This window comes from Oryx dammah, unplaced genomic scaffold (assembly GCF_014754425.2).
Source record: "Oryx dammah isolate SB20612 unplaced genomic scaffold, SCBI_Odam_1.1 HiC_scaffold_18, whole genome shotgun sequence".
NCBI lineage: Eukaryota > Metazoa > Chordata > Mammalia > Artiodactyla > Bovidae > Oryx > Oryx dammah.
The window spans coordinates 101,150,722-101,170,701 of NW_024070202.1; the positions used below are offsets into that span (position 1 = coordinate 101,150,722).

The following is a 19,980-nucleotide window of genomic DNA, read 5'->3' on the forward strand; positions in this document are numbered from 1 at the left end:
TAGGGTGGTTCAGAATTCTAGACTACACTAAAAAGACCAATTTTTAAAGTATTATTAAGTGTTTAGGCTATCCCAAATAATTTGCCAGTTGTACAAACTTCCTTAAGCACACTTTAGGTAGAGTGATGTGAAACTGTCATAGAATATTCAATTATTTGACAGGCATTTCTGGTGATGAGGGCTTCTCTGGTGGCTCAGATGGTAAAAAAAAATTTGCCTGTAATGCAGGAGACCTGGGTTCAATCCCTGGGTCAGGAAGATTCCCTGGAGAAGGAAATGGCAACCCTCTTCAGTATTCTTGCCTGGAGAATCCCATGGACAGAGGAGCCTGGTGGGCTATAGTACATGGGGTCACAAAGAGTCTGACAGGACTGACAGACTAACACTTTCACTATTCTGGTGATATAATGATGAAAGTGAAAGAGGAGAGTGAAAAAGCTGGCTTAAAGCTCAACATTCAGAAAACGAAGATCATGGCATCTGGTCCCATCACTTCATGGGAAATAGATGGGGAAACAGTGTCAGACTTTATTTTTTTTGGGCTCCAAAATCACTGCAGATGGTGACTGCAGCCATGAAAATGAGACGCTTACTCCTTGGAAGAAAAGTTATGACCAACCTAGACAGCATATTAAAAAGCAGAGACATTACTTTGCCAACAAAGGTCCATCTAGTTAAGGTTATGGTTTTTCCAGTGGTCACATATGGATGTGAGAGTTGGACTGTGAAGAAGGCTGAGCACCGAAGAATTGATGCTTTTGAACTGTGGTGTTGGAGAAGACTCTTGAGAGTCCCTTGGACTGCAAGGAGATCCAACCAGTCCATTCTGAAGGAGATCAGTCCTGGGTGTTTATTGGAAGGACTGATGCTGAGACTAAAACTCCAGTACTTTGGCCACCCCATGCGAGGAGTTGACTCATTGGAAAAGACTCTGATGCTGGGAGGGATTGGGGGCAGGAGGAGAAGGGGACAACAGAGGATGAGATGGCTGGATGGCATCACCGACTCGATGCACATGAGTTTGGGTGAACTCTGGGAGTTGGTGATGGACAGAGAGGCCTGGCTGCTGCAATTCATGGGGTCATAGAGTCGGACATGACTGAGCGATTGAACTGAATGATGAAAAGCAGATACTTACCTGATCACAGGCAAAAGATGAAGAAAATAAGCAGAGAGCCCTTTAAAAAGCCTCCTTTTTTCCTTAGAGGCTTACATTTTCATTAAATCTTTAAATAATCATCCTTTTGACATAAAAATAGAAAAGTGAAATCTAGAGGGAGAAGCAAATTTTTTCTCCTCTTATTTCCAGAACACTCTATGCATATATCCATTATAACACTTGTCATAGGGAACTATGATAATTGGTTTGCTGAGTATTTCCTCTAAATATATAAATATATTTTCCCCTAGAATATAAGTTCTTTAAAGGTGATAATTTATCATTTAGTTCTACATCATCAATGCCTAAGTGTGTACACACACACACACACACACACACACATATAGCTCCTACCTAGAAGGTGCTGAATATGTATTTTCCCAAAAAATAAATGACTAACTGAATGTCTCAACCCATTTTTTTAGATTCCAATCAATCCAATGGAATCCATTTAAATTCCAATGCCAAAAACCCAAATCATAAATCAGACCAGATGCCTTATTATTCAACTTTTGATAACATTGTCTCTTGATAGAGACAGAAATGCTCTACTCTTCATAAAAATCCAGCATTCCTGCCTCGGTCACAGACACCTGGGCACGTGGATGTCTAGACTGAATGTCTGCCTTTGGGTGGTTCCCTACACTGTCTCTCAGTGTCTTTTATTTTATCTGTGTGACCTTCACCTTAGCTCTTCCAAGCTCAGGACCTGAGGACACTAAGAAAAAGTGTATCTCCTTCAGTCAATTTTGGGGGGTTTCGCACAAACCAAAAAATAAAAGACCTAGAAAATACTACTTTTATTCATAAACTAAATAATATCTTCCAGCCCCTTTACCCGTTTTCCCTTAACCTATTCATTTCAGCGGTAACTCTGTCCTTTCTCAAAGATAACTTGAAAAGATCATATAAGAGTTTCCATTCAGTGCCTATTTTTTCTTTAATCTCATAGATCCTAAAGTCAGGAAAAGTCTTCCTTAGGAATCAAACAGATTCTGTCTGCTAAAATTTTAATTACTTCCTTATGAATCTTCTGTCAAAATATAATCTTGTTATGAATTGTTGTGGTTCAATTAATGATGACAGCAAATGTGTTTCCAGAAACATGCTATTTTACTAGCACTTTCTTAAGACACTGAAAACATTTTTCAAAGAGAAAAACATTTTCAAACATCTTTAAAGACAAATTCATTAAGGTCATAGCAGTAACAATGTGAGTCAATTATTTCTCATCAATTTATTGTAAACATTGGTTCATAAAAATTGTGTTTTTTTACTGTGTTCATAGGATTTCAAGATCCTATATGTGTTGTATAGCTTTCTTTGGAATTGTTGTCTCCTCTAGAGGACCTGTGTAAGCAGACAAAACATACACACACACACACACACACGGAGTATCTACATATATTATTACCTAAAGATGTTTTTGAACTGTGGTGTTGGAGAAGACTTTTGAGAGTCCCTTGGACTGCAAAGAGATTCAACCAGTCCATTCTAAAGGAGATCAGCCCTGGGTGTTCTTTGGAAGGAATGATGCTAAAGCTGAAACTCCAGTACTTTGGCCACCTCATGAGAAGAGTTGACTCATTGGAAAAGACTCTGATGCTGGGAGGGACTAGGGGCAGGAGGAGAAGGGGACGACAGAGGATGAGATGGTTGGATGGCATCACCAACTCGATGGACATGAGTTTCAGTGAACTCCGGGAGTTGGTGATGGACAGGGAGGCCTGGCGTGCTACAGTTCATGGGGTCGCAAAGAGTCAGACAGAACTGAGCGACTGAACTGAACTGAAAGTTTCAAAAAAAAAAAAATGGGTAAAGGAAATAGCTGAAAACAAGAGAGGGATGAAGCTATTACAGACAGACATACATATGTCTGTCTATCTATGATTTCCAAATCCTGAGTCAACCAATCACAGGCCATATACTCTGTTCACAATCCATAGTTGGTTGAATCCGAGATGCTGATCTGCAAATACAGAGAGCTGACTATGGGACTCGAGGATCCATTTGATTTTGGTCCTAAAACCAATTCCCTGCAGATACCAACAGATGACTCTATAAATCTTTCTTTAAAAATTGCGATGTATCTAAAATGGAATTTTAATATAAATGTAATCAGTTCCAGTAAGAACAGAAATCTAATTCATTCTATGTGTTCATTCTGTTTGCACTCCCTAAAGAGGGATAGAGCTTGATGCATCTTAGAAGTGAAAGGTAAAACTCTGAGATGGAGCCTTGCTCCTCTCCCTGCGGGGAGAAGAGGCTGGCTGGGTCAGTTAGAGTTTAGAGGGGAAAGAGTCACCCGAGCAGGAGGAAGAATGAGTTGGGAAAGCACTGGAGTTGCATTTTGTTTGCCTCTTATATTTTAATCTTAGAATTCTGTTTTGAAAGAACCAATTTTTAGAATTTTTATTATTGGTTAATCATTTATTTTGTCTGTTTTGTTCTCCTTGTCACTGATTTCTATCTCTATTATTTCTCTTCCCTCTTGTTTCTTTGTCCGCTACTCTGGGACTCTTTCTCCAGTTTATCAAATTGAATGCTTTATTTGTATGCAATCATTTTTCTCTTGATAAACGATTTAAAGTCATAAATCATGCTGTGAATACTTCTTCTACCATTTACTGCAAATTCTGACAAACAGTATTTCCGGTTCCAAGAATTTAAAATTTCCCTTTTCATTTCTTTACAGAGTGGGTTATTTAACACAGTGAACAAGATGTTAAAATTTAACTTTTACTATCTCCAAGTTGACTGGGACTTTAAAGCTAAAAGCAACAGATGCCAATTGTGCCTACAATATTATGCTAATTTTTCAGGTCCTTTCACATACTGCTTTTTAAATGTTCCCAAAGTGAAAGTGAAGTCGCTCAGTTGTGTCCGACTCTTTGTGACCCCATGGACGGTAGCCTACCAGGCTCCGCCGTCCATGAGATTTTCCAGGCAAGAATACTGGAGTGGGCTGCCATTTCTTTCTCCAGGAGATCTTCCCAAACCAGGGATCGAACCCAGGTCTCCTGCACTGCACTGCAGACAGTCTGAGCCACAAAGTAAATTGTGCAATATTGAGCAAAGCTGAATCTGCATGTCTACCCTGCAATAGACACACACTGCAGAATGTTCACTGTATTTTTAAATAATCAGTTCAGTTCAGTCGCTCAGTTGTGTCCGACTCTTTGCGACCCCATGAACTGCAGCACGCCAGGCCTCCTTGTTCATCACCATCTCCCGGAGTTCACTCAGACTCACGTCCATCGAGTCCGTGATGCCATCCAGCCATCTCATCCTCGGTTGTCCCCTTCTCCTCCTGCCTCCAATCCCTCTCAGCATCAGAGTCTTTTCCAATGAGTCAACTCTTCTCATGAGGTGGCCAAAGTACTGGAGCTTCAGCTTTAGCATCATTCCTTCCAAAGAAATCCCAGGGCTGATCTCCTTCAGAATGGACTGGTTGGATCTCCTGGCAGTCCAGGGACTCTCAAGAGTCTTCTCCAACACCACAGTTCAAAAGCATCAATTCTTCGGCACTCAGCCTTCTTCACAGTCCAACTCTCACATCCATACATGACCACAGGAAAAACCATAGCCTTGACTAGATGGACCTTAGTCGGCAAAGTAATGTCTCTGCTTTTGAATATGCTATCTAGGTTGGTCATAACTTTTCTTCCAAGGAGTAAGCGTCTTTTAATTTCATGGCTGCAGTCACCATCTGCAGTGATTCTGGAGCCCCCAAAAATAAAGTCTGACACTGTTTCCCCATCTAGTTCCCATGAAGTGATGGGACCGGATGCCATGATCTTCGTTTTCTGAATGTGGAGCTTTAGGTCAACTTTTTAGCTCTCCTCTTTCACTTTCATCAAGAGGCTTTTTAGCTCCTCTTCACTTTCTGCCCTAAGGGTAGTGTCATCTGCATATCTGAGGTTATTGATATTTCTCCCGGCAATCTTGATTCCAACTTGTGTTGCTTCCAGTCCAGCGTTTCTCATGATGTACTCTGCATATAAGTTAAATAAGCAGGGTGACAATATACAGCCTTGACGGACTCCTTTTCCTATCTGGAACCAGTCTGTTGTTCCATGTCCACTTCTAAGTGTTGCTTCCTGACCTGCATACAGATTTCTTAAGAGGCAGGTCAGGTGGTCTGGGATTCCCATCTCTTTCAGAATTTTCCACAGTTTATTGTGATCCACACAGTCAAAGGCTTTGGCATAGTCAATCAAGCACAAATAGATGTTTTTCTGGAACTCTCTTGCTTTTTCCATGATCCAGTGGATGTTGGCAATTTGATCTCTGGTTCCTCTGCCTTTTCTAAAACCAGCTTGAACATCAGGGAGTACACGGTTCACATATTGCTGAAGCCTGGCTTGGAGAATTTTGAGCATTACTTTACTAGCATGTGAGATGAGTGCAATTGTGCGGTAGTTTGAGCATTCTTTGGCATTGCCTTTTTTTGGAATTGGAATGAAAACTGACCTTTTCCAGTCCTGTGGCCACTGCTGAGTTTTCCAAATTTGCTGGCATATTGAGTGCAGCACTTTCACAGCATCATTTTTCAGGATTTGAAACAGCTCAATTGGAATTTCATCACCTCCACTAGCTTTGTTTGTAGTGATACTTTCTAAGGCCCACTTGACTTCACATTCATTCCAAGATGTCTGGCTCTAGATTAGTGATCACATCATCATGACTATCTGGGTCGTGAAGATCTTTTTTGTACAGTTCTTCTGTGTATTCTTGCCACCTCTTCTTAATATCTTCTGCTTCTGTTAGGTCCATACCATTTCTGTCCTTTATCGAGCCCATCTTTGCATGAAATGTTCCCTTGGTATCTCTAATTTTCTTGAAGAGATCTCTAGTCTTTCCCAATCTGTTGTTTTCCTCTATTTCTTTGCATTGATCGCTGAAGAAGGCTTTCTTGTCTCTTCTTGCTATTCTTTGGAACTCTGCATTTAGATGCCTATATCTTTCCTTTTCTCCTTTGCTTTTCGCCTCTCTTCTCTTCACAGCTATTTGTAAGGCCTCCCCAGACAGCCATTTTGCTTTTTTGCATTTCTTTTCCATGGGGATGGTCTTAATCCCTGTCTCCTGCACAATGTCACGAACCTCTGTCCATAGTTCATCAGGCACTCTATCTATCAGATCTAGGCCCTTAAATCTATTTCTCACTTCCACTGTATAATCATAAGGGATTTGATTTAGGTCATACCTGAATGGTCTAGTGGTTTTCCCTACTTTCTTCAATTTAAGTCTGAATTTGGTAATAAGGAGTTCATGGTCTGAGCCACAGTCAGCTCCTGGTTTTGTTTTTGTTGACTGTATAGAGCTTCTCTATCTTTGGCTGCATAGAATATAATCAATCTGATTTTGGTGTTGACCATCTGGTGATGTCCATGTGTAGAGTAACCCAAGTAAGATGGTAGGTGTTGCAAGAGGGCATCAGAGGGCAGACACACTTTTAAATAATAAGATATTAGAAATCAACATTTAAATGGAGAATAAATTATGGCATATTTGTATAACACAATATTCTATAACAAATAAAATGACTTAAAATCTACATATATCACATACTAAACAGAACCCTATGAGGCCTTCCCAGGACAGGTCCCCCTTCCTCATATCCTCTGCTGTACCTCCTCTGAAGTAACTAGATAACAGTATCTGAAATATTTCCAGAGATTTTCAGATGCTAAAACCACCACCAAATGGATGAAATTAACTGCTTAATGATCATGAGGGTGTAGCTCTTACACTTTCTGGTGCCTAAGAATCAATCATCATCAACCAGAGAACTGTGTATGAGCTGATCACATACCTTGTGGACCGCCCACCACTCACCTTGCCTTTAAAAATGCTCTGATAAAACTGCTCTGGGAGTTTGGAGTTTGGGGGGGCATGAGCTACCCATTCTCCTTGCTTGGCCCTGCAATAAACTTATCTCTGCTCCAAACTGATGTTTCAAGTTTTTTTGGCCTCACTGTGCATTGGGCTCACAAACTTGCATTCGGTAACATCAATATGAGTAACTTTTAAAAATTCCATGTTGTATGAAGCGGCAAGCTCTAAAAGCATATGCACTGTTCATTACAGGTAATGATAAAAAGATAACACAAAGCCAAAAAAATCCCATAAAACAATATACTTATGCAAGTAATAACATAAAACAATAACATATTTCAGCATTGTTGGCACATTAGGATTTTTCATATAATGTTTGTATCTATTTAGACTGGAGCAATTTAATATATATTTAATAAAATAACAGCCTATCTCTAATTTTTGTTTCAGTCTGTTTTTTAAAGGAAAAAATGCTTTAAAATTAATTCTCAAATTGCCATTGCCTTCTCCATCAAATATATTTACTTGTGGGTAAATTTGCAGCTGTGCATATTTAATGAGCATACATAGCCTTCTTAGATTGTAGAATTTTTCACTTTACAAATGCTAAAAAAGATAGATACCAAAGTAAATCCTTTTTGGGCCTTGGGGCTGTGGGCACCCTGCCTTTGCACTGGCCCTTCAGGAAGACAGTGTGGTATGGAGGAAAAGCATGAAGTCAGAAGTCAAGAAGATCTCATTCGAACAGCAATCTCCACATTTGTTATCTTGAGTGACTTAAGATGAATATTTTAAACTCTCTGAGCTTCCAGTTTACTCATCTGTTAAGCGATGTGAAATTTAAAAGGTGTTGAAACAGTTAAGGATAATTTAACAAAACACACAGGAAGTATTACTAGCTATTACTGACCTTATGATACATATGTACATAAAATATATATATTGTTATGGAATAACTACAATTATACCCATTTGTATCAAAGATGATCTCTGAAGTAAATAAAGAGATGTTCTTCCTAAGAAATTAATAAACACATGTACACGTTTCCCGAATTAATAGACAATTTGGGTAAGGTAAAGTGCTTCCCAGGTGGCTCAGACGGTAAAGCATCTGCCTGCAATGTGGGAGACCCGGGTTCCATCGCTGGGTGGGGAAGATCCCATGGAGAAGGAAATGGCAACCCACTCCAGTACTCCTGCTTGGAAATTCCATGCATGGAAGAGCCTGGTAGGCTACAGCCTATGGGGTCATAAAAGAGTCGGACACGACTGAGTTACTTCACTCTCTCTCTCTCAAAAGTACTCAAATGATTTAAAGCAACCATTTTATTTTGTCATACTTTCTGTGAGTCAGAGATTCAGAGTCCAGTGAAGACAACTTGTCTCTGTTACACAGTATCTGGAGATTTGGCTGGAAAGACTGGAAGCTACAGGTTCCAAAGCTGTTTTGTTTTCTAATTCACTTGAGAGAAGGAAAAAAAAATGTGAAAAAGTCAGCTGCTCTAGTGCACTTAAGACCTCAGTGTGTGTGCTACGTTGCTTTGTTTGCGTCCAACTTTGCAACCTATGGACTGTAGCCCTCGGGCTCCTCTGTCCATGGGATTCTTGAGGCAAGAATACTGGAGTGAGCTGCCGTTTCCATCTCCAGCCACTCTTCCCAACCCAGGGATCGAATCACATCTCATGCCTCCTGCACTGGCAGGCAGATTCTTTACCACTAGTGCCACCTGGGAAGCCCATTTAAGAATTAAGTTGCATAAATATTCAGGAAAACTAGTAGCTGCCAACTGAAGATCAATAAAATAATGAAAAGAAATTCCTAAAAGGATAATAAATCCAAATAAAAAAGAGTTGATTTGAAGAACTTGGCTCTTACATAAAGTGGTACATTTATCTATGCCAAAACAAATACAGAATTGTAAAGTAAAAATTAAAAATAAATAAATAAATTAAAAAAAAAAAGTTAAAAAAAAAAAAAGAAGAACTTGGCTCTTACATAAAGTGGTACATTTACTTGTGATTCTTGGAAAGAATATTTACTGTCTTAGAAATAATCTCACATATCATGATATGTATAGACACACTAACATACTATACACAGAAAAACAGGGTATAGGAAAGGAAACTAGATTGAGATCATGCTTCACTTTTTGCAAACAGCCTGTATACAAGAATAACCAAAACACACATCTGGTTTGTCTAGGCTTAATTTCTATTCTGTGACTAATTTAAACTAATTTTCAAATAAATCTGCCTGAAGCTAGATGGGCACTTTTTTAGCTGTCAGTGGGTGGCTGACTCAGTCTGGTTCACAAACCTTAATTCCATATACAAAAGAAATGAAAAAACAGCCTGAATTGTAAGCAATCAAAATGCTATCAGAAACTAACAACATGGTTTAATTAAAAAGGAAAATCCATAGAAATTCACTCTTTCCTTTCCATTCTTCACACAACAGCATAAGAGGTAGTACAGAGAAGCAATTAAAATGAAGTCACCTTTTGCCCTTGGGGTGTCTTGAGTATAACCTTTACCACCAAAATAATTAGCTTCTGATTTCTCATTTTCCTCCCCTTTGTCATACTGAAATTGCTTCTGGTCTTATAAACAATGCATTGTCCTGCCTCTTCAGTTAACCCTAGGCTTCTGAGCATCTCAATAACCTTATTATTTTATAAAAAAGGTAAGACTGCATAGTTACAATGCCACTGTCCCCATTCGATTAGGGCCTTGAATAGGACTGGAAATTAGCCTGATCTCCTGAATTACAATGAACTTTTGTATAATATCTGAGATAGGGTTGTTAGGAGAAACCACTGACCAAAACCACCCACCCTCGCCAGGGTACCACAATCACTATTTGCCTGAATAATCTTACAACAGAAGGTCCTGGTAAGGAACATGGAATTAACAAGCCACCACCAACTGAAAGGTCAAAAGGAGAGAGAAGACACCAGACCATATGTCCTACCAACATCCTAGAATCCTTCTTGCTGGAATCCACCTTGGCTGAACGATGCGCAAGCCACCAGGAAAGCCTCTGAATCAGAATGATTGGCCAGAGGCAACCCCAAAACTGAGGCTGAGAGCCACGTGGCAGAGCAGTCCTCCTGGGTTCCCTTACCCTGTTGCTCTCTGCCTGGGCACCCCTCCCAATAGAGTTTCTTGCTTTGTCAACATGTATGAGTCTTTGGACAAATCATTTCCAAGTGTTAGACAAGAGCCAACTCTCGGTCGCTGAAAGGAGTTCCCCTCCCTGCAACAAGATGTCTGGCCTGGAGTCAAATCAGTTCAGTTCAGTTGCTCAGTCGTGTTCAACTCTTTGCAACCCCATGGACTGCAGGACGCCAGGCCTCCCTGTCCATCACCAACTCCCAGAGTTTACTCAAACTCATGTCCATTGAGTCAGTGATGTCATCCAACCATCTCATCCTCTGTCGTCCCCTTCTCCTGCCTTCAATCTTTCCCAGCATCAGGGTCTTTTTGAATGTTGGTTCTTCGCAGCAGGTGGCCAAAGTATTGGAGTTTCAGCCTCAGCATCAGTTGAGTTGTTCCAAGTCTTCTCCAACACCACAGTTCAAAAGAATCAATTCTTTGGCACTCAGCTTTCACATCCATACTCTCATATCCATACATGAATACTAGAAAAACCACAGCTTTGACCAATGGACCTTCGCTGGCAAAGTAACATCTCTGCTTTTTAATATGCTCTTTAGGTTGGTCATAACTTTTCTTCCAAGGAGCATGTGGTTGCAATCACCATCTGCAGTGATTTTGGAGCCCAAAATAATAAAATCTGTCACTGTTTCCACTGTTTCCCCATCTATTTGCCATGAATTGATGGGACCGGATGCCATGATCTTAGCATAAATAAATGGCTGCAAATGATTCTGTTTGTGACCACAAGGTGCACCCTGAGCCTGTCCTGCATGGAGGGGTGACAGGAGGGGGGATTCACAGGGCATGAGGGTACCAACACTGCTGCAAAACCCAATTCCCGTCCTTCAGACGAAAACACACCCACTCTTCTGGCCTATAAACAAACGCTTCATCAATTACCCAGAGAGACTAAAACACAGCACAGGCAGCCCTGCAGGCGAGCCCCCGAAACTGCCCGGCCACATCACACAGCAGAGCCAGAGGCTCAGAACTGGAGTTCATGAAGCTGACTGCAAACAGTCCATCCCAATGTTCACAGAAATAAAACGCTTTACATCATTCCCAGACTATTCATGTCACACTCAGGCATGTCCTTGCTATATGGCAAACACAGGGGCCTCTGGTAAACCCTAGGATCGCTTCCGGGGAAGCCAACACTGCTGAGGTTCAAAGTACTGACAGCTCCATGTGCAAGGTCTCACTGAGGCTCAGCAGCACGAGAAATGGAAAGTGAGGCTCCATCAGAGCTTGACGTGGGTAAAAGGGTGCGTGGTGAAGACAATGTCAAACCACAGGGTGATACAATCAGGAGAGAGCTAGAGCACCACTGAGAAGACAATCCTTCCCTTTGGTGAGTGCCCCACGGAATCCCCTCCCTCCCAACAAGCCCAGTGACACAAGGACAAGAGAGAGAATGCTCTTACTGTAGCACTCGGGAGTGGCTGAAATCTTTCAGATCTGAGTCTTCATAATGCGGGCTTATCATCCCCAGCCCACTGTCGCTCAGCATGCGTTTCCGTAGAGCAGGATTCCACCAGTCAGTCATTCTGGGAGAAAGAAGGAAGACACTCAAAGTCAGGCGTGGGACTTAGTCTGCCCTTTCTCAGGATGAGTTTTGTCTCCAAACGAGAGGAGAACAATTAATCTTTATGGGGTATTTATAAGCATTTCACATTTCCTTGGGCTTCCCAGGTGACACAGATTCGATCCCTGGGTTGGGAAGATCTCCTGGAGAAGGAAATGGCAACTCACTCCAGTATTCTTGCCTGGAGATTCCCAAGGACAGTGGAGCCTTGCAGGCTGCAGTCCATGGGGTTGCAAAGAATCAGACATGACTGAAGCCACTTGGCACATTTTTCAGTACACTTAATTTTTTCAACAGTCAGGCTCTCTTTGGACACTGCTGCCCTCTTTATAGATGAGAAAACTGAAGTTTGAGATTAAGTAATTTTAAATATGACACAGATAAGAAATAATGGCAGGGGACTTTCCTGGTGGTCCAGTGGTTAAAACTTCACTTTCCAATGCAAGTGTGCAGGTTCAGTTCTTGGTTGGAGAGCTAAGATCCTATATGCCTTGTAGCCCAAGAAAACAAAACATTAAAAAAAAAACCACCAGAAGTCATATTGTAACAAATTCAATGAAGACTTTATAACAAATGGCCCATGTGAAAAAAAATAATGGTGACTGATGTCTTATAGAAACCTAGGCCATTCTCTTTCATCGTATCCCTGTTGCTAGTTAATTTCCAGAGGGGGCAACAAAAAAGAAATAAGAAAGGAACTGATTCAAGTTCTTGTGGATTTGCAGGTTACTTTTTCTGTGGAACCAGAGCTAATAGGGAGTGACTGGGAGGACAAAGCCAGGGAGAGCTTGGCTGAATAGGCTCAGACTTCATCAGACTGGACACTACAAACCAGACCTCGTTGAGGGAAGAACACCTAGAGTCCAGCAGAACCACAGCGGACAGGCGTGACATCACACACGGCCTTCCCCATGCCCTTCCGGGACTCTCCGGGGTACATCAGGCCGTCCTTTGTGCCAGTCAGCTGTCCCTTCACGACACAACAGCTCTGGGATTACTAGCTCTGGTTCCTAAACACAGCCATCTATCTGTTCCAGCCACCACTTCTATCTTTTCCTGGCTCCCCAGAGACTCGGTATGTAGCCCTGATATCAGCTGGCCTGGTAGACTGGGAGATACCCAGAAATAGCAGCCATGGTCAAATTAGTGAACAGGTGAACAGGCATGAGGGTTTTACCTCAAGTGTACATGCCTGTTAACACTGTAAAAGTATGTGTACACATTTGCACATGCCATTTGAGTCCATGTGTGTCTGCTTCCTGGGGAAATTCTTATTTTAACTATTTACCTTCTGTGTACCAGTAAACCTCTAAAGTAAACCATTAAGCTTCATGAGGGCAAAGGTTTCTGTGTTTTCACTTGTGCACTGCTGTTTCTTAACCTGCCACATAGAAAACTCTAAAGAAATATTTCTGAAGTTTTAAAATAATCTAGAAATATTAATATGTTGGTGGTTCAGTATGGTGGTTAAAACATGCATGGGCTCTAGCCTCAGAAAAGCTGGGAATAAATCTCAATTTTTTCCCCCTTTACTTTCTGCGCAATAGTGGCCAAGTTACAAAAACTCTCTAAACCTCATTTTGCTTACACAGATTTAAGACAGTAATAGTACCAAATTTGCAGGGTCACTGTGAAATGATGATGATTCCAATAATATAATATTTAATGAGTGTCCACCAAGTGCCACAGACAGCCTTAATTTTACATGTATCAATTCATTGTTTATTTTTATTTTTTTTTTAGTTTTTTTTTTTAATTTATTTATTTTTAATTTTTACTTTACAATTCTGTATTGGTTTTGGCATAGATTGACATGAATCCACCACAGGTGTACATGCGTTCCCAAACATGAGCCCCCCTCCCACCCCCCTCCCCACAACATCTCTCTGGGTCATCCCCGCGCGTCAGCCCCAAGCGTGTCATATCCTGCATCAGACATAGACTGGCATTTCGATTCTTACATGATATTATACATGTTTCAATGCCATTCTCCCAAATCATCACACCCTCTCCCTCTCCCTCTGAGTCCAAAAGTCCGCTATACACATCTGTGTCTTTTTTGCTGTCCTGCATACAGGGTCATCATTGCCATCTTCCTAAATTCCATATATATGTGTTAGTATACTGTATTGGTGTTTTTCTTTCTGGCTCACTTCACTCTGTATAATCGGCTCCAGTTTCATCCATCTCATCAGAACTGATTCAAATGTATTCTTTTTAATGGCTGAGTAATACTCCATTGTGTATATGTACCACAGCTTTCTTATCCACTCATCTGCTGATGGACATCTAAGTTGTTTCCATGTCCTGGCTATTATAAACAGTGCTGCGATGAACATTGGGGTACATGTGTCTCTTTCAATTCTGGTTTCCTCAGTGTGTATGCCCAGCAGTGGGATTGCTGGGTCATAAGGCAGTTCTATTTGCAATTTTTTAAGGGATCTCCACACTGTTCTCCATAGTGGCTGTACTAGTTTGCATTCCCACCAACAGTGTAGGAGGGTTCCCTTCTCTCCACACCCTCTCCAGCATTTATTGCTTGCAGATTTTTGGATCGCAGACATTCTGACTGGTGTGAAGTGGTACCTCATTGTGGTTTTGATTTGCATTTCTCTAATAATGAGTGATGTTGAGCATCTTTTCATGTGTTTGTTGGCCATCCGTATGTCTTCTTTGGAGAAATGTCTATTTAGTTCTTTGGCCCATTTTTTGATTGGGTCGTTTATTTTTCTGGAATTGAGCTGCAGGAGTTGCTTGTATATTTTTGAGATTAGTTGTTTGTCAGTTGCTTCATTTGCTATTATTTTCTCCCATTCGGAAGGCTGTCTTTTCACTTTGCTTATGTTTTCCTTTGTTGTGCAGAAACTTTTAATTTTAATTAGATCCCATTTGTTTATTTTTGCTTTTATTTCCAGAATTCTGGGAGGTGGATCATAGAGGATCCTGCTGTGGTTTATGTCGGAGAGTGTTTTGCCTATGTTCTCCTCTAAGAGTTTTATAGTTTCTGGTCTTACATTTAGATCTTTAATCCATTTTGAGTTTGTCTTTGTGTGCGGTGTTAGAAAGTGATCTAGTTTCATTCTTTTACAAGTGGTTGACCAGTTTTCCCAGCACCACTTGTTAAAGAGATTGTCTTTACTCCATTGTATATTCTTGCCTCCTTTGTCAAAGATAAGGTGTCCATATGTATGTGGATTTATCTCTGGGCTTTCTATTTTGTTCCATTGATCTATATGTCTGTCTTTGTGCCAATACCATACTGTCTTGATGACTGTGGCTTTGTAGTAGAGCCTGAAGTCAGGCAAATTGATTCCTCCAGTTCCATTCTTCTTTCTCAAGATTGCTTTGGCTATTCGTGGTTTTTTGTATTTCCATACAAATCTTGAAATTATTTGTTCTAGTTCTGTGAAAAATATCGCCGGTATCTTGATAGGGATTGCATTGAATTTGTAAATTGCTTTGGGTAATATACTCATTTTCACTATATTGATTCTTCCGATCCATGAGCATGGTATATTTCTCCATCTATTAGTGTCCTCTTTGATTTCTTTCATCAGTGTTTTATAGTTTTCTGTATATAGGTAATTAGTTTCTTTAGGTAGATATATTCCTAAGTATTTTATTCTTTTTGTTGCAATGGTGAATGGAATTGTTTCCTTAATTTCTTCTTCTACTTTCTCATTATTAGTGTATAGGAATGCAAGGGATTTCTGTGTGTTGACTTTATATCCTGCAACTTTACTATATTCATTAATTAGCTCTAGTAATTTTCTGGTAGAGTCTTTAGTGTTTTCTATGTAGAGGATCATGTCATCTGCAAACAGTGAGAGTTTTACTTCTTCTTTTCCAATTTGGATTCCTTTTATTTCTTTTTCTGCTCTGATTGCTGTGGCTAAAACTTCCAGAACTATGTTGAATAGTAGTGGTGAAAGTGGGCACCCTTGTCTTGTTCCTGACTTAAGGGGAAATGCTTTCAATTTTTCACCATTGAGGATAATGTTTGCTGTGGGTTTGTCATATATAGCTTTTATTATATTGAGGTATGTTCCTTCTATTCCTGCTTTCTGGAGAGTTTTTATCATAAATGGATGTTGAATTTTGTCAAAGGCTTTCTCTGCATCTATTGAGATAATCATATGGTTTTTATTTTTCAATTTGTTAATGTGGTGAATTACATTGATTGATTTGCGGATATTGAAGAATCCTTGCATCCCTGGGATAAAGCCCACTTGGTCATGGTGTACGATCTTTTTAATGTGTTGTTGGATTCTGATTGCTAGAATTTTGTTGAGGATTTTTGCATCTATGTTCATCAGTGATATTGGCCTGTAGTTTTCCTTTTTTGTAGTATCTTTGTCAGGTTTTGGTATTAGGGTGATGGTGGCCTCATAGAATGAGTTTGGAAGTTTCCCTTCCTCTGCAATTTTCTGGAAGAGTTTGAGTAGGATAGGTGTTAACTCTTCTCGAAATTTCTGGTAGAATTCAGCTGTGAAGCCGTCTGGACCTGGGCTTTTGTTTGCTGGAAGATTTCTGATTACAGTTTCAATTTCCATGCTTGTGATGGGTCTGTTAAGATTGTCTATTTCTTCCTGGTTTAGTTTTGGAAAATTGTATTTTTCTAAGAATTTGTCCATTTCTTCCAGGTTGTCCATTTTATTGGCATATAATTGCTGATAGTAGTCTCTTATGATCCTTTGTATTTCTGTGTTGTCTGTTGTGATCTCTCCATTTTCATTTCTAATTTTATTGATTTGATTTTTCTCTCTTTGCTTCTTGATGAGTCTGGCTAATGGTCTGTCAATTTTATTTATCCTTTCAAAGAACCAGCTTTTGGCTTTGTTGATTTTTGCTATGGTCTCTTTTTGTTTCTTTTGCATTTATTTCTGCCCTAATTTTTAAGATTTCTTTCCTTCTGCTAACTCTGGGGTTCTCTAATTCTTCCTTTTCTAGTTGCTTTAGGTGTAGAGTTAGGTTATTTATTTGACTTTTTTCTTGTTTCTTGAGGTATGCCTGTATTGCTATGAACTTTCCTCTTAGCACTGCTTTTATAGTGTCCCACAGGTTTTGGGTTGTTGTGTTTTCATTTTCATTAGTTTCTATGCATATTTTGATTTCTTTTTTGATTTCTTCTGTGATTTGTTGGTTATTCAGAAGCGTGTTGTTCAGCCTCCATATGTTGGAATTTTTAATAGGTTTCCTCCTGTAATTGAGATCTAATCTTAGTGCATTATGGTCAGAAAAGATGTTTGGAATGATTTCGATTTTTTTGAATTTATCAAGGTTATATTTATGGCCCAGGATGTGATCTATCCTCGAGAAGGTTCCATGAGCACTTGAGAAAAAGGTGAAATTCATTGTTTTGGGGTGAAATGTCCTATAGATATCAATTAGGTCTAACTGGTCTAATGTATCATTTAAAGTTTGCGTTTCTTTGTTAATTTTCTGTTTAGTTGATCTGTCCATATGTGTGAGTGGGGTATTAAAGTCTCCCACTATTATTGTGTTGTTGTTAATTTCCTCTTTCATACTTGTTAGCATTTGTCCTACATATTGTGGTGCTCCTATATTGGGTGCATATATATTTATAATTGTTATATCTTCTTCTTGGATTGATCCTTTGATCATTATGTAGTGGCCTTCTTTGTCTCTTTTCACAGCCTTTGTTTTAAAGTCTATTTTATCGGATATGAGTATTGCCACTCCTGCTTTCTTTTGGTCTCTATTTGCATGGAATATCTTTTTCCAACCCTTCACTTTCAGTCTGTATGTGTCCCTTGTTTTGAGGTGGGTCTCTTGTAAGCAGCATATAGAGGGTTCTTGTTTTTGTATCCAATCGGCCAGTCTTTGCCTTTTGGTTGGGGCATTCAATCCATTTATGTTTACGGTAATTATTGATAAGTATGATCCCGTTGCCATTTATTTTATTATTTTGGGTTCGGGTTTATACTCCCTTTTTGTGTTTCCTGTCTAGAGAATATCCTTTAGAATTTGTTGGAGAGCTGGTTTGGTGGTGCTGAATTCTCTCAGCTTTTGCTTGTCTGTAAAGCTTTTGATTTCTCCTTCGTATTTGAATGAGATCCTTGCTGGGTATAGTAATCTGGGCTGTAGGTTATTTTCTTTCATCACTTTAAGTATGTCTTGCCATTCCCTCCTGGCCTGAAGAGTTTCTATTGAGAGATCAGCTGTTATCCTTATGGGAATCCCCTTGTGTGTTATTTGTTGTTTTTCCCTTGCTGCTTTTAATAGTTGTTCTTTGTGTTTGATCTTTGTTAATTTGATTAATATGTGTCTTGGGGTGTTTCGCCTTGGGTTTATCCTATTTGGGACTCTCTGGGTTTCTTGGACTTGGGTGATTATTTCCTTCCCCATTTTAGGGAAGTTTTCAACTATTATCTCATCAAGGACTTTCTCATGGTCTTTCTTTTTGTCTTCTTCTTCTGGGACTCCTATAATTTGAATGTTGGAGCGTTTCATATTGTCCTGGAGGTCTCTGAGATTGTCCTCATTTCTTTTAATTCGTTTTTCTTTTTTTCTCTCTGATTCATTTATTTCTACCATTCTGTCTTCTATTTCACTAATCCTATCTTCTGCCTCCGTTATTCTATTATTTGTTGCCTCCAGAGTGTTTCTGATCTCATTTATTGCATTATTCATTGTATATTGACTCTTTTTTATTTCTTCTAGGTCCTTGTTGAACCTTTCTTGCATCTTCTCAATCCTTGTCTCTAGGGTATTTATCTGTGATTCCATTTTGACTTCAAGGTTTTGGATCATTTTCACTATCAATATTCGGAATTCTTTCTCAGGTAGATTCCCTATCTCTTCCTCTTTTGTCTGGTTTGGTGGGCATTTCTCCTGCTTCTTTACCTGTTGGGTATTCCTCTGTCTCTTCATCTTGGTTATATTGCTGCGTTTGGAATGGCCTTTTTGTATTCTGGTAATTTGTGGAGTTTTCTTTATTGTGGAGCTTCCTCACTGTGGGTGGGGTTGTATCAGTGGCTTGTCAAGGTTTCCTGGTTAGGGAAGCTTGTGTTGGAGGTCTGGTGGGTGGAGCTGGGTTTCTTCTCTCTGGAGTGCAGTGGAGTGACCAGTAATGGGTTATGAGACGTCTAAAGTTTTGGAGTAACTTTGAACTGCCTGTATATTGAAGCTCAGGGGTGTGTTCCTGTGTTGCTGGAGAATTTGTGTGATATGTCTTGCTCTGGAACTTGTTGGCCCTTGGGTGGAGCTTTGTTTCAGTGTAGGTTTGGAGGCATTTGATGAGCTCCTATTGCTTAATGTTCCCTGAATTCAGGAGTTCTCTGATGTTCTCAAGCTTTGGACTTAAGCCTCCTGCTTCTGGTTTTCGGTTTTATTTTTACGGTGTTCTCTAGACTTCTCCATCTATACAGCACCAATGATATAGCATCTAGGCTAAAGATGAAAGGTTTCTCCACATTGAGGGACACCCAGAGAGGTTCACTGGGTTACATGGAGAAGAGAAGAGGGAGGGGGTAGTTAGAGGTGACTGGGATGAGATGCGGTGAGATCAAAAGAGGAGAGAGCAAGCTAGTCAATAGTCACTTCCTTATGTGCGCTCCATAGTCTGGACCTCTCAGAGGTATTCACGGAGTTATACAGGGAAGAGGAGAGAGAGGAAGTAGACAGAGGTGGCCAGGAGGGTAAGAGAGAGGAATGAAAAGGAGAGAGACAGGTCCAGCCAGTAATCAGTTCCTTAGGTGCTCTCCACCATCTAGAACACACAGAGAATCACAGAGTTGGATATAGGAGAGAGGGGGGGGGGGGGAGAGACAGAGGCCACCTGGTGGAGAAAAAGGAGAGTCCAAAAGGAGGAGAGAGTGGTCAAGCCAGTAATCTCGCTGTCAGGTAAGATTGGGTTATGAAATGTACAAGCTTGACAACAAAAACCGAAAAGCAAAGATTAAAAACCTAGAGTAGAGGTTAGATTTTCAAAAATACAATGTTAAAGAGACGAAGCAGAAGGAAGAAAGAAAAAAAGAGAAAAGATAAAAAAAATAATAATATTAAGAAAAAGAAATAAGGAAAAAAAAATAAGGAAAAAATATATATATAAGAAAAAAAAAAAAACCCAAGATTAAAAAAGAAACACCAACAACAACCACACGAAGACTATATATGGTGTTTGCTTTAAAAAAGTTGAGTCTTTTTTTTTTTTGAAAAGTAATAGTTGTAGATATATAAAGTAGAGAAATAGAAGACTTAACAGTTAAAAAAAAAG

General features: G+C 39.9%; 1 protein-coding gene across 1 annotated transcript in view; it reads right to left on the reverse strand.

Annotated features, from left to right (window-relative positions):
- DGKI (diacylglycerol kinase iota) overlaps nt 1-19,980 on the reverse strand; it is a 344,361-nt gene that overhangs the window by 79,674 nt on the left and 244,707 nt on the right. The window contains exon 26 of the mRNA XM_040259956.1: nt 11,581-11,703. Within this exon, the coding sequence (XP_040115890.1) occupies nt 11,581-11,703 (123 nt within the window). The remainder of the gene's footprint in view (nt 1-11,580; nt 11,704-19,980) is intronic.